This window comes from Pseudochaenichthys georgianus, chromosome 7, assembly GCF_902827115.2.
Source record: "Pseudochaenichthys georgianus chromosome 7, fPseGeo1.2, whole genome shotgun sequence".
Classification (NCBI taxonomy): domain Eukaryota; kingdom Metazoa; phylum Chordata; class Actinopteri; order Perciformes; family Channichthyidae; genus Pseudochaenichthys; species Pseudochaenichthys georgianus.
Window position 1 is genome coordinate 37,930,601 of NC_047509.1, and position 15,789 is coordinate 37,946,389.

The window sequence follows — 15,789 nt, forward strand, 5'->3', positions numbered from 1 at the left end:
AATGTTTTCATTGCATTTACAGACCCGTGTAACTCTCTGATACCACCCAATGAATGCACTGACTTGCTTGTAGAACCACACAACACAAAGCAGATAGCAACACCTATAAAAACTTAAGCATAGACAAAAAAAAAGGGGCTGCTGTATCGACATTTTTAAAATTATATTTAAAGAAAAGGCCCTGACAAAACAGCAGGGCTCTATTTCAGTATTAACTATAGAAAGAAAGACAGCAACAGCTGACATCAAATCTTTGCTGAGCCTAAGGATAATCATAAATAAATAACATAGTGAGAATAAATATATTGCAATGCTCAAAACAGCAGCATCCGACAGTCTCTAATCCTTGGATATTACATGTCACTGCATGCATGCACGCAGCTGTAGCGCGGAGATCATCATCATCATCATCATCATCATCATCATCATCATCATCATCATCATCATCATCATCATCATCATCATCATCATCATCATCATCATCATCATTCTGCCTTGTATTACTTAACAAAAAATGGCTCGTTCGAGCCGGCTCCCGTCGTTCACTTAAAAGAGCCGGCTCTTTGAGCCGGCTCGTTCGCGACCGACACATCACTAAAACACACTGCCTGAGAAAGCTTAGGCTATGTGTATTTATTTTTACATTAACCTTTTTCGGACCACTTATTTATTTATGTTGGTGACGATCCGACCTCCATGCTGCTACTCTGGTTCAAACTGCATCCACCAAACAGTATGATTTATCTCGACCTCCCCAAAATAACCAAAATCTGACATGGGCCGTTTCTCAATCTCGAGGATACTGGCTTCCAAGCCAATATTTCAAGGATGCTACGCCATCGAGTACCGCCGAAGGACTGTTCCAATCTCCAGCATACTTGGAATTCCACCGAGGCCGCCTCCTTGGTTTGGGGGAAATTTCGAGGCTGCACATGGCCATGGGTAGACTTCGCGTCCTTAAAATCCCCACAATGCTTTGTGCACGGACCAATTTCAAAAACCCTTGCGGAGAATGGCTGAACCGACGCAGCAGCACACATTTAAATGTAAGTATGTTGTGGCGTAGAACATGTGTTGGTAAATATGTTACTTTGTTACATTTGTTATCACCAAAAATGTGTTCCGTGAAAGTAAAGCAAGTTCATAATTAGATAGATATCGTGGGGTATTTATTTTCGGTACTGTTTATGTTGAAACCGTTAGAGAGAGTGGCACACTTGTTAGCCTGTTCCATTCTTCTTCGTTTTCCGAAGCCGTGGCTTGGAAGAATACTTGCTTCGTTTCTGAAGGAAGTGACTTGGAAGTACGCGACTACCAAGCTAGCATCCTCGATATTGAGAAACGGCCAGGGTGTGAGATGTCTTTTTTAGCTGTTCTGTCGTCATTTCCCGCAATCTTCTTCCTGCAGTCAGTCAGAATGAATGAATGGGCGTTTCTTTGACTATTTATAGGCAAATATGGGCGTTACGTGAAGGCCGCAAAAGCTGCGCCGCATTTCGAGTTGATTGTGATTTATAAAGGGAAACAGCGTAGGAAGTGCCATATGCACTTCCCTCGCCGGTACGCAATGTTTGTGAATCGGAAAATGTCGGAACATTTCAGTACCTATTTTTTTTTATTTGACTACGTAAGCAACCTTCCCACGTGAATCCTACGCACGCCGTTATAAATGAGGCCCCTGGACATGAAGCTGGAAACATTTTAGACAATGAAATTCTGAGATAGAAGCGGAAAAAATACTACCATCCAGTTGGCAAAACATGTGAAGAAGTGCACTGCAGATGCCAAAAGTGTTGCTTTTCATTTTTAGCTTAAGCGCTACTTTAATCTGACAGCTTGAGTTACTTTACAGAATCATAATATTAGCTAATACAAACATGTAAATTAAGTAATACATATACATTTACATATTAAAGTAATTAATATGAGTGCCATCTTTTCCAGCTTGGATAAACACATGAATGCATCAATACTCATATTCCAGTTATTTCATATATTATGAAAAAGGACATTACACATTCGGTGTTTTTACTTTTGGTACTTAAAGGATATTTTCATGCTATATATCCATATCCACTGGATATATCCAGTCTCTGATAGAGTTACGTTATTATGAGAGTGCTCTGTTTGATTCTGAAATTGTATATATTGATATAAATATATACTCGGCTCCCCTCCCCTCCTCGACTCCTCCGTTCGCATCTCCTGTGGGCAGGACTAAGTCTCGAGGATAGGAGTCACATACACATACTCTCTCCAGTACAGGTTAGCTCTGAGTGTTAGCGATGCTTGCTAATGTAAACACAGACCATATTACTTCCAAAACACATTGCGCATTGTTTCTGATACAGTGACGTTTCTGATAGGGCCGTGGGCAAAAAGCCAGCCCACATTTTAGTAATGTCGTCATGACCGCAGCAAATCTGTATCAGCTCTGTTGTACCCCAGTTTTTAGAGATTATGGGTAAGGAGGAAAAGAGAGAGGGTTGTATTTTCTGACACTTTGTGAGTACACACCGGGGACACGTATTTATGTAAAAAAGACATCAAGTGCATTTTGCATAATAGGTGACCTTTAAGTAAGATTTACTAATACAGGACTTTTGCTTTTAACAGAGTATTTTTACAATTTATTATTGCTACTTTTACTCAAGTATAAAACCTGAGTTCTTCTACCACCAGTGATAACATGTCTTAAGCCCCCATATGACCGCCAGTGGGCCGGTGTTAAAGACAGAAATCCTTTTATGCTGCTTTTATTTTTGAAGGTTGCGGGCGGAAGTGCTGTTGTCCGTTATTGACGCTGGTCTCCCTGCAGAGAGACAGAGACAGGCAGCTGAGAACATCCGCCGGAGAGCAGACAGACAGACCGCAGAGAGTAGCCGGTGCAGGGACAGCTCCAAACAGACAGGAACATGGGAGTCGAAATCGAGACTATAACCCCGGGCGACGGTAAGGAGGACACCAACCGGAAACGCGTTTTTGTTAATTTTACTAAGTGCATATTATGTGTTTTTGCATGTATCAAACAGAGCCGCAGAAATCGCCTTCATAGCGGAGTTTGTCCGTTATAATAAGCACTTATTTGGTCTCTCCACAGGAAGGACTTTCCCCAAAAAAGGACAGACGTGCGTGGTGCATTATGTTGGTGAGTTTTAGACCAGGAACTTATTTCTCTGCATGCATTGTGCACATGTCATGTTCTGTTCATGGAGGCCATGCAAGTGGGCTGCGGGCTGCGGGCAACTGTCTACTACACCCGTATGAAAAATAGCCACGCATGGTAGGCTATACTGTAAGTGCAAATCCCAATATAACGCACTTTTATGAAATGGCACAAAGCGCCATAAACTATGCACAACAGACCCCCCCCCCCCTTCCTGCCAGTGATTTCTCAGTAGGGCAAGGAGGCATGATTGTCAGTCACCGACAGGGCTGCATGGAAATGTAACCCCTTCGCCACATATGCACTGTGTGAATTAGTGCTGGAGATTGTGGGATGTGCATGTGATCTCGTGCACAGCAGGAGACAGTGTCTGTGTCCCGGGGACAGACAGCGCGCTGGACCCATCACTGCGTAAAATAATGCGCGCTCTAGTTTTTGGGCCGAGCGCTCAGTCTCATCAAGATCAGTGCGTAATTTGTCTTGGCTGGAGAATTAAGCAGAACAAAAAGGAGACGCAGACGGATTCCGCCGCAGGGTTCACTGAGAGAGAGAGAGAGAGATAGAGAGAGAGGGGGAGAGAGAGAGGGAGGGAGAGAGAGAGAGAGGGAGGGAGAGGGAGGGAGAGAGGGAGGAGAGACAGACAGAGAGAGAGAGACAGAGAGACAGACAGACAGACGTCTGATTTCCGCCGCTTTTCTGTCTTTGTTGGAGTTTCTGGGGGGGGTTGGTGGCGTTTAGTTGAGCGGATTATAACCGTCTGGGCGACTAGTCTGCAATAACAGCATGCAGTATTATTCCTTCATGTTTTCTCCAAAGACACTGTTTGAATGGCACTACATTTGAATTGTTCCTCATTATTCCTCTTATAGAACTATATGGCATCACCTATTTATTCCTGTAGGGCCCACAGTGTTGTACTGACAGCTGTGGGATCTAAGGCTGGTTCTTTTCATTATTGATTAATGTAATTATTTGGTGTACTTATTTGTAGCCAGAATGTCAGTATATAAAGCCTATTACAGTTACCCATAGCCAAAGCATCTTATAATGTCTTATTTTGTCCAAAACCATACATTATAAAAAAAGACAAAAATATTAAGATTACTATTGAAGGCTAGAAAATCTGTACATTTTCACATTTGAAAACCTTGAACCAGTAAGATATGAGGGTATGCTAGGAATGCATGGGTGAGGACAATTTAACTTGAAGGTGTGTTTCATACCAAATGCGTCACGGTTATTCCCGCACTGTGTGATATTAGGCTGCAATAGATTATGTTTTTTTAGTCATGGTTGATTGCTAACATCAACATTGCTAACACATGTTGTATATAAGGTAAGCCACTCTTTTTTTCTGAAAGGAGTAGTCCGATTGGCTATTAAGGGGGAATATTCGTCGTGACATGAAATACTAAAAAAAACACTCAAGATTTAATTTCAAAGATTGAAAGGCATTTGAAGGCATCACACATTAAGTCCCAGGCTCCTCCAACAATGCAACATAAATACTGTATAAGACTTAAAATAAAACAAATTTTGATTAAATTGGCCGTTTTCGCCAACACATGCTAAATGCTAATGCCCACAAGGATAATGCTTACATGCTGATGTTTAGCAGGTATAATGTTTACCATGTTCACCAGCTTAGTTAAGTTTGTGTTAGCATGCTAACTAGCGAAAATTAATGTATTTAGGATTCATCCTCTGGGGAATACGAATGTCTCTATATACTTAGACAGCAACCCTGCAACCGTTATACAGATATTTCGGTACCACTTTACAATAAGACTTCCCTTATAAAGGATTCATAAAGGGTTTATAATTAGGTTATGAATTAGGTTGTAAACACTTTATTAATCACTAAGAACCATTTATCTAACATAGTTTTCATACATCAACACAGGCTCACTATTTGGCAAGATGACTAAGCCTTACGGTACGTCCACACAGCAGCTTTAAACAAAGCTTCCAACGCTTCTCTGCCCATTGACTTTGAATGGGGATGACGTCACTTTGCCTCGCCTTTCGCCGAACTGCATTGTGGGGGAGCGAAGCAAAGATTTCCAGGATTTCCAGGATTCGAAAGTTGAGCAATGTTCTACTTTTGAAGCTGAGCTGGAAGCGTCAGCCAATCAAATCCCGTTTATGCAAATATGACAGTAGAAGCGCTAGCCAATCAAGCGTATAAGCAGGGAGAACCATTTCCTCATATTCCAAACGAGAAATTACGGTAGCAAATCACCCGGTTCTTTACGACCAGAACTATTAACGGGATACAAACCGGAGGAACCAGGCATGGAGGGAGGTGGCAGAGACAGTGGGGGACACTGGTAGGGTTTCGCCTGTTTGGGGAGTTTATATATATATATATTGCTTGCTTAAAATCCCTGGGGTTTTTTGCTTTGTATGTCGGGGGCGGGAGATTCATGTGATTGGTTGTTGGTCGCGTTGCTCGCAAAAAATCCCCAAGCTTTCAGACACGCCCAGCTCCAAGATTTTCAAGATTTTTGAAAAGCTGCTGTGTGGACGTACCGTTATATTGGCTATTTAGCGAGAATCAACTCAGTGAGCAACAGATACCAAGGATGCTGGCTGATGAAGAAGACAACGTATGCTAGGTAGCCAATATAAGGCTTAGCAGTACAGATAAATGTGGGCTCACTATTTGGCAAGCAACCGGTCACAGTTGCTCTGTTTATCTCATTATTCGTAAACTCTTTATAAGGGTAGTCTTATTGTAAAGTGGTACCGATATTTCTGTCTGGACCAAAGTGGCGGAGGTACAGATAGACAGTCATTCATCAGCAGCATATTCATCAGATGCAAAATGGGATTTAAGATGGATTGGTCCTCCCAGCGTGATAGACTATAAATTGGTCTGCACCTATTCTTAGTTTGGAAAAGTGGCTCTCAGTCTTCTTGCCTGGTAAGACAGACATAACTCTCTCTGTAATACAAGCCTCTTTGCTTCAAGATTATGTAACAAGACCAGGTTTGGGCCCCTCACAGTGAACACTTTTTTTTGTTTATTTTAAGCACGAGTCTGCATCTTCTTGGTGTTGTTTTGAATATATCCCACAAACTACAGGATTTCCTCTGGGCGGTTTCCATTCCTGGCAGGCTACAAAGCAGCCTTGAAATGCAACATGAAACAGGATATTCCATTTGACAAGCCTTTTCAAATGTAGACATCCAAGTGAGGATCAGATCTTGGATTTGCTTGTTTTTGTGAAGGCTCTGCCGGCAGGAAATGGTTGGTGTTGAAAATGTCAACAGTGTTGTGGGGGGGTGAAGTGCACTGTATTGGCGTTTACTTGGAAAGGTCCTTTCAGCTCTAACTGATGATTCCATTAGGCTGCTGTCCTGATGTCCACAAGAGGAGAGGACGCCCACTCCAGCCTGGATTACAGGCTGCATCACGCCAGCCACCCCCTGATGTGCCTAACAACACAAGCAATGTTGCACCTTCTCCCACACACACACTCACATCACACCACACCATCACACACACACCGCCTCGCTGCTGCTAATAACAGTTATAGCGCTGCAGGAAATAGTCTTGGAAGAGTGCTGTTCTGTGGTTTGATGCCTGTGTTTTTCTGACTGTCACACTGAAACCCACCCTGCAGACAGCTGCAGCGGCTATTTCTGAGATCCTTGGAATCCCTTCATTGGCTTTCTCAATATACACACAGCAAGGAAGATGCATGTGGGACATGCTTAGAGGATGGATTTGTTTCCAATGTTTTTTTTTTGTTGAATGAAATGTTTCTTCATTCTTAATGTTACTGCACAGTCTTTGGACATCTTTATCATGACAGCACCATAGACGGTTTAAATGAAGTTGACTTCGCTTGTGGATCTGAAAAATAAGTCTTTGTCAAACTGCGTTTTCTCCCTAATGGACAGCAGGGGGCGACGCCACTCCTTGGAAAAAGAAGTGTATAATAAAAATAAAAATAATTACCTCGTTTTCACTTAAATGTATACCCTTAGAGCGGGTTTACATTAAAAGATACAGTTCCTAAATTCAACCAATGAAAGGATGATAACTAGACTAGATTGCTTTCACAAACGGTTCAGGAATTGTAAAAGAATCATGTGGTGGAATACAGCAAGTGGATACTTTGGCTACTTTGTAATAAGAGTCACTACCATGGCGACCTGTAGATTAGTCATTGGCATAGCAATGTGTATCCCTCCCCATCTCTACTTTCTCGTTCACATATGGTCAGGTCTGGCTCCAAAAAAACCAAGAAAGCCAAAGTATGCCAAACTCAAGGTATTCCATTTCACGGCTCAAGCTACTTTTATAGTAATGAACAGGGTCCCACTCCAACATTGTATCCAGTTTTTTTTTAACATTCATGATCAAAACGGTTAAAAAACAAACAAAGTGTTACGATTGGGTGAAGCAGGTAGGACTGAAATGCAGAATTTAACGAAAAGCGAGCTTTATTAAATAATATAAAGCTGTGGCAAAAAAGGCAGTATCCAAAATATCCAAAACCAACGAGCAGCACAAGGAACACAGACCGTGGAATAACATGGAGGGGAAACAGACAGAAAGCAGACAGGCAGGAAACGGGGGTGAACACTTTACACAATAAGACAGGAAACCCAAAGACAAGAAAAACACCAACACAGACAAAACTACAAACGTGACATAACATGAGAATCGTGACAGAACCCCCCCCCCTCAAGGGATGGATCCCAGACGTCCCAAAAAAAAAAAAAAGAAAGTCCAGCAGGGTGGGTGGAGGGGGACCGGAGGGAGGACACATAACTAGGGCCAAGAGAGGGTGGGTGGAGGGGGTCTGGAGGACGGGTGGAGGGCGGATGGCCCGGGGAAAGGCAGAGACCAAGGAGGGGGTCTCGGGCGGAAGGCCCGGGGGCAAGGCAGAGACCAAGGACGGGGTCTCGGGCGGAAGGCCCGGGGGCAAGGCAGAGACCAAGGAGGGGGTCTCGGGTGGATGGCCTGGGAGCAAGGCAAAGTTCAAAAGGGGCGAAGGCCACAGCGGGCAAACTCAGGGGGCCGAGCATGAGGGCGAAAGCAGAGGCAGGAAGAGTCAGGGGGCCGAGGACGAAGACCCGGCTCTCAGGGGGCCGGGCTCGAGGGCGAAGACCGCGGCTCTCAGGGGGCCGGGCTCTCAGGGGGGCCGGGCTCGGGGGCGAAGACCAGACAGCTCCGGAGGCCGGGCAGGACCCGGTGTCGGCCGAACAGGAACCGGAGCCAGTGGGACAGGCTTCGGCAGGATCCCCCACGGAAGAGGACCAGGAGTTGGCAGGACCCCCGGCGAGACAGGTGATGGTGGGGCCTCCAACGGAACAGGAAAAGGGGTTGGCAGGACCCCCGGCAGAAGAGTTGTCGGCGGGACCCCCAGAGGAACAGGACATAGGAATTGGGCAGGACCCCCGGCAGGAGAGCAGTCGGCGGGACCTCCAACGGGACAGGACAAAGGGTTGGCAGGACCCCCGGCAGGAGAGTAGTCGGCGGGACCTCCAACGAGACAGGACAAAGAGTTGGCAGGACCCCCGGCAGGAGAGCAGACGGCGGGACCTCCAACGGGACAGAACAAAGGGTTGGCAGGACCCCCGGCAGGAGAGTAGTCGGCGGGGCCTCCAACGGCACAGGACATAGGATTGGCAGGACCCCCAGCAGGAGAGTAGACGGCGGACCTCCAACGAGACAGGACAAGAAGCTGGCAGGACCCCCGGCAAGAGAGTAGAACGGCGGGACCTCCAACGGGACAGACATACGATTGGTAGGACCCCCGGCAGAGGAGTAGTCGACGGGCCTCCAACGGGACAGGACATGGAGTTGGCAGGACCCCCAGCGGAACCTCCAACGGACCAGGACATTGGGTAGGGACTTGAGACGTGACTCGAGAGGGGAACTAGAGAGGGAACTCCAGAGGGGACTAGAGGAGAGACTAGAGAAGGAACTAGAGGAGGGACTAGAGGAGGAACTAGAGGAGGGAACTCGAGAGGGGACTAGAGAGGGGACTCGAGGAGGGACTAGAGAGGGGACTAGAGGAGGGACTAAAGGAGGGACTAGAGCAGGGACTAAGGAGGGACTAGAGGAGGGAACTCGAGAGGGAACTCGAGAGGGAACTTGAGAGGGGACAGGAGAGGGGACTCGAGAAGTGACTAGAGGAGGGACTAGAGATGGGACTAGGGAATTGACTAGAGGCGGGACTTGAGTAGGAACTAGAGATGGAACTCGAGAGGTGACTCGAGAAGGGACTTGAGAGGGACTCGAGAGGGGACTGGAGAGGGAACTGGAGATGGGACTAGAGAAGGGACTAGAGAAGGGACTAGAGAAGGGACTTGGGAAGGGACTAGAGAAGGGACTTGGGAAGGGACTTGGGAAGGGACTAGAGGAGGGACTAGAGGAGGGGCTCGGGAAGGGACCAGAGGAGGGACTAGAGAGGGGACTAAAGGGGGGACTGGAGAAGGGACTAGGGAAGTGACTAGAGGAGGGACTTGAGAAAGGACTTGAGAAAGGAATTGAATAGGGACTAGAGAAGGGACTAGAGAAGGGACTATGGCAGCTGGGACCAGGACTGGGGCCGGAACCATGGCTGCTGGGGCCAGAACTGGGGCTGTAACCATGGTTGCTGAGGCCGGAACCAGGGCCGGAACCATGGCCGCTGGGGCCAGAACTGGGGCCGGAACCATGGCTGCTGGGTCCGGCACTGGAGCCGGAGCCGCTGGAGTACGGGCTGGAATCCTGGCCTTGCATCTTCCAGAGACCTTTTGGAGGCTCCGTGGACCTCCAAACGCCAGACGGTTCCTGAGAAAAGCTCTGAGGTTGGAACTGGAGCCGCTGGAACCGGAACAGAGGCCTGGACCATGGCTGTGTGGGCCAGGTAATCGAGCAAGGAAACATAGCTCTGCGGGCCGGTACTGGTGCATGGATCCATGGCTGTGGAAACCGGAACTGAAGCCGGGATCATGGCTGTTGGAGCACGGGCTGGAATCCTGGCCCTGCGTCTCCTAGAGGCTTCTTGGAGACTCTGTGGACCTCCAACAGGACCGTAGTCGGATCCGAGGAAAGGGTTAGAAGCTTGTGACAATTCTTCAGGGCTACTTGAAAAGGTTTGTAGCCACTCCGGCAACAAGCTCCTGAGCCAGGGCTTGCGAGCAACCTCCCGGCGTGCCTCCTTCAAAGCAGCCTCTTTACCCCGTCTAGATGAGGCGTTCTTCCAGGTGTAAAAAATGTACTCCAGAGAATACCCAAGACATTCCGCCTGTGGGGCCAAAACATTGAAATCTGCTGAGTCCAAATTTGGTCGGTTCATTCTGTTACGATTGGGTGAAGCAGGTAGGACTCAAATGCAGAATTTTATGAAAAGCGAGCTTTATTAAATAATATAAAGCTGTGGCAAAAAAGGCAGTATCCAAAACCAACGAGTAGCACAAGGAACACAGACCGTGGAATAACATGGAGGGGAAACAGACAGAAAGCAGACAGGCAGGAAACGGGGGTGAACACTTTACACAATAAGACAGGAAACCCAAAGACAAGAAAAACACCAACACAGACAAAACTACAAACGTGACATAACATGAGAATCGTGACACAAAGGGTGACTAAGTTGTCTTGCTCATACAGTTTATGGTCTTCAGCAAGAATTCTAATGAATCCTTTAATGTTGTGCATGTTCAGAAGTAATGGCTAGATCTTTCACCCACATGAGGCTGTGCATTGGCGTCTTTCTTTCTGACCGTGTCCGTCTCCATGTCTTTTTCCGCAGGCTCCCTGACAGACGGACGTAAGTTTGACTCGTCTCGTGACAGGGACAAGCCTTTCAGGTTCAAGATCGGCAAGCAGGAAGTGATCCGAGGCTGGGAAGAAGGTGTAGTGGCAGGTAAGGCTGGAAAACTGAACGCACAATACTGCATTTTAAGACAGTCCGCGGTTAGCTTTGTAAATTGCCACAGATTCTGCATGTGGCACTTATTGACCCACACCGAGAAGGGTATGCTTCACATGCTACATTGAATACTGCAGGAATGAGTTAGCATTGATGCATTTCCTGTTTCATTGGCTTTGAAGTGAGTGGGTTTTGAAATGGGTGTTTGATAAGATGCCTCAAAAAGTCTGTGGTAAAACACAAGCTTTCGAGATTGTCACATTTTGTTCTATGAATAAACTAATTAAGCAAGTCAATAGATACTCCATTCCTGGATTTTGAAGCTTTTATGTGTCTTTAAAAGCATTTGCTAACAAATGGCTATATTTCTACAGAGGTTGTCAGGGACATTAAAAATGATCACGAACACAGGAACACTTGTATAATCAGGTAGTGATATTGACGTCATGGAGCCGGGTATATAGGCTGTGTTGATATCCTAACAATAGCCTTTTACTTCAGTGATTTCATTTTCACTTTAAAAATCACATTTTCTTAAGTAATCCAAAATCCAATTAAAATTGGGCTTTTGTTGAGGGAACCAGCGAGATGCTAACTTCTGCACAAAACAAAGCCATCCCTGCAGCATTCTTTTGGAACACACTTCAAAGGAAATAGTCAGCCAACTAAGCATCAGCAACGGTCATGATTTGGAGGCAGAAATGTATCTGATTTCCAAAACAAGTAAACACATTTTGCTTATGATAATGTTGAAAGTTCATCTTTTGTAATACGATATTTATTGACATAGTTCCATTATCAAGTTTTTCCCATCAAGGTTTCCACTAACAGGAAAACAGTGGGTCATCAGAACACACTGTGCTTTATCTCACTCACGCATGTAGATGAGGTGTAGCTGGTTACTGTTAAAGAGTTAGGATATCATTATTACAAATCTCAATAAGGCATTATTATATAAATAAAATAAGCTTTTAATGACTGCACTAGGAAATACCCAGCAATAAAGAATGGAGGAAGAGATTTAGATATAATTAGGCATCATTTCTGAGAGAGGTTTTCACAGTCCCCTGTGGTTTTATTATCCAACTTAGACTGCAGAGATTGTATTATGATCTAATTCATTTATCTTATGCTGCAGACGAGCTGTTCCTCACCCTGTTGTCTCTTTCTCTGTTTGTATCGTGTGTCTACTTGTTCCTCCAGATGAGCGTTGGTCAAAGGGCCAAGCTGACCTGCACACCTGACTTTGCTTATGGTAACAAAGGCCATCCGGGCATCATTCCTTCTAATGCTACCCTCATCTTTGATGTTGAGCTGCTGGGTTTGGAATGAAACAAATTCATGGGCCTGTTTCTTTTGTTATGTGTAAGTAATATGCACAAACATACTATCTGCGTGTAACTGTTTGTTTGACTAGTTTTAGCTACGACTCACATTCTTCCTGTGGCAGTAAAAGTCACTGACTAACATCATCTAACATGCTATGTGCTAGTCAAGTTAGCTTAGTTGCGTATTTTTTTTATTTCATAAAAAAAGTTTCAGTGTTAACGTTGCTGTTAGTGAATTTGCAGTGCAGTAGCACTGCGGTGTTATTCAAACTTCATGTTTAAAATGCTGTAATGAGCTGGCCTTTAGTACTGTAATATTTCTCTGGAAACATGTAATAGTTGTTCAATTTTAGATCCCATATATTTCAGGCAGCTAATACTATCCCTATCACTTGCTACACAAATAAAGTGTACGTGGAGACACTTGTTTAGAGTGGTAATCCTGAACAGTAAATATTTTATCGGCTATTTTTCAAGAAGGTACCGCTTTTAGATTAGTGTGGGGGCACATTTCATTTTTACACTGATTATTGCATGCTCCAAGAATATTTAACCATACAGCAATTTGATCCATTAGAAGGAAAAAATAGATGACATTTCAATTCTTATATTTTTAGGTATACCAAAATAATGTGTGCCATAGACGCTTTGTGCATATTGAATCCCTTTTCAGGTTAATTGTGTTAATATTATCGTGTTTGTATTTTGTGGTTGATTCATTTGGTATAATAAATGAGGGCCAAGATTGTCCCAAGGTCCGAACATTGTACAGCAGTTGAGAGGGGCTATGTACAGATCCACCTGACACGATTAACAGTTTTCAACTTTAAGCGTATGTTATATTGTGGTGTATAGTATAGCCTGCTTAACATGAGTGATGGTGTTAATTGAGCCGACACATCATCTCTTACCTGCCAGTATTTACATCAACCCTGGAATGTGTTCCTCGATCCTAACTCTCCCCTCTTGTTTTCTCCGCAGGTGACTTCCTACCTGGGTGAGCTGGAGAGAAGCTGCACTTGATTCTATAAGAGGCTTGAGTCTATAGTTCCACTACTTATCTCATCAAACTATGACAGTTTGTGTTATTTTGTCTCTGTGACTGAGTGCATTATATTTTTCCATCATATTCTTCCCCCTAAAAAAAACCATGGGCCATCCTTACCAACCTCCATGTTTTTAAATCTTGAATTCTTTTGAATTGCGCTTTACTTATTTTTTCTTTGTGTTTTGCATGGTTACGCTGAGAAGTACAAAATACCAATGAACCACTGGCAGCGACATTCATCCCTTATGCGTATTATAATGTTTGAGAGCTAGTGCTTGTTATATCAGAAACAAATAAAGTATAAGAAAAAAATGAAAAGCACACATTTGTATCGCCACCAAGTGGAACATCAGGACAAATGAATTGAGTTTCTGTTAGAGAAATAAGGCGTAGTGCTGATTTAGTGGCTATATGTAGTGACATGTCAAGTATTTGAAGTCGTTAATGGTGCAACACAGGAACTATTTGCTTCACAAAAGGCCTATTTATATAAAGTACCACTGTTTTTTCCTTTCATTTGAATTATTGTCCAATGTGTGAGTTCTTGAGGGGTAATTGACGCAAAGGAGAACCAATCACACTTGTAGATAGTTCTAATGTGTGCCTAAATGTTTTCACTGGACACATGGTTACTACCTTGCCCTGTCTGCATGTTTGAGGCCCAAAGGAACCCTTCGTATGTACACGTAGAAAGCTTTGCATCCAATTTGCGTTATTATTGCCTTCCTCATCTCGCCAGGTATTTTAAGCCCATTGAAAGCCATACACACGTCCAACAGTGCAAAGACAGAATTTGCGCAAATCAATTGGATTATTCTTTTTTTTCTTCTTAGAAATAATGGGAAATGCTTGAAATTTACAAAAAGGGGGTTTGAGGAACCAATGAAATTGTGACCTCCCCCCCCCATTATTTTGTGTAACAACTTCAATTATGTATTTTTCAGATGCCAACTTTCTATCTTGGAGAATCAACAAAGCTAATGTGTGACCTATGATGGATTTTGTTTGTTCTGCCAGTGTAGTTTAGGAACCACGCTGCGGATGTGAAGTCTGTGTTGTGGTAGAACAAGAAGCTGACACAAGGGCAATCGTAGTGGTTTTGTATCTCAGATAAATAGTTTTAAATGGAGTTTAATGAAGGAGTATGCTGGCCTGGCTGTCAGATATTGACCGTGGCTGTCGGTGTTAACTATTGGCCGAGCTGCAGCTGGTGCGGCTCCTCTGTACTGTGTAGTTATTCGCTGATACGATACTGTATGCAGACTTAACCAATGATGACATATTTAAAATAAAAGAAGTGCTCTCCACTTGCTTTGTGTTTTTGTTTTGGTGTAGAAATGCATTTAATCACCCTGGGATCACCGCTGTTATCAATGCTGTTGGGTTATTTCGCTAAATAAGCCCTTTTTATTTGATTACTTAATATTTGTTAAGGTAAAAATTATTCATATGAAATTAAAGAAATGAATGTGTAAGCTCGAGCAGAATAATGTTCTTATTGAGTACACATTTAGTTACTTTTCACTTTTCTTTTAAAACCTGTAAGGAATGGCTGCATTTAAAAAAAAAAAAAGTGAATTGTAGCAAGATATACATTAATGACAGATTCATGTAACTATTAAAAAGCAGATGTTTTCATGTGCCCTCAGCAGCCCCCCCTCCACAAAACAAGCCCCAATGTAACCCCTAAATGTTTACCTTTGTCATCTATCATCAAAGTCATATACACAATTCCTAGTGGTAGAGTCACGTTGAGTGTTTCACTGTCAAAACAGTTGCGTTATGTCTTCTGTGCTCTGAGGGAGCTTTCAGAATCAGAATCAGATTTGTTTTTGCAAAGTCTTAGAAAATAACATAACCATTGGATGCATTATAGGAAATGGAATATAGTTATTTGTTTGGTGCTTGACTAGATGTACTAAAAAAAAGGATATCTCAACCTTTGTGGCCCCCAAAAAATGTTTGTTAGTCCCTCAAGTTTTTGAAAGTGCAATGCTGAATCAATCAATGTTTATTTATATAGCCCAATATCACAAATGTTACATTTGTCTCAGTGGTCTTCACAGTGTGTACAGAATATCAGTATGACAATACGACACCCTCTGTCCTTAGACGCTCACATCGTACAAGGAAAAACTTCCAAAGAAAACCCACAGTTTAAAGGGAAAATGGGAGAAACCTCAGGGAGAGCAGCAGAGGAGGGATCCCTCTCCCAGGACGGACAGACGTGCAATAGATGCCGTGTGTAAATTGAAAAGATAATACATTTGCAACATAGGTAGTCCAAATGTTTGGAAATGCATGTGTGTATAATAGGAAGATGAATCCACGAGGATATCCATCCAGGACCGATGATCCAGGACCACA

The 15,789-nt window shown here is 44.0% G+C and overlaps 1 protein-coding gene across 1 annotated transcript; it reads left to right on the plus strand.

The window, feature by feature from the left end:
• The first annotated feature begins 2,803 nt into the window (after positions 1 to 2,803).
• On the plus strand, positions 2,804 to 14,729 carry fkbp1ab (FKBP prolyl isomerase 1Ab). Its single transcript, XM_034088153.2, has 5 exons — positions 2,804 to 2,952; positions 3,101 to 3,148; positions 10,927 to 11,036; positions 12,247 to 12,411; positions 13,356 to 14,729. Exons 1-4 carry the CDS (start codon positions 2,916 to 2,918, stop codon positions 12,376 to 12,378), a joined length of 327 nt encoding a protein of 108 aa, XP_033944044.1. The 5' UTR covers positions 2,804 to 2,915; the 3' UTR covers positions 12,379 to 12,411; positions 13,356 to 14,729.
• Positions 14,730 to 15,789: the final 1,060 nt, after the last annotated feature.

Coding starts and splice junctions, on each gene's coding strand:
- fkbp1ab (XM_034088153.2), top strand. CDS start 2,916: ATGGGAGTCGAAATCGAGACTATAACCCCGGGCGACG. Junction 3,149..10,926: donor GTGCGTGGTGCATTATGTTG/GTGAGTTTTAGA, acceptor CTTTTTCCGCAG/GCTCCCTGACAGACGGACGT. Junction 11,037..12,246: donor GCTGGGAAGAAGGTGTAGTG/GCAGGTAAGGCT, acceptor TACTTGTTCCTC/CAGATGAGCGTTGGTCAAAG.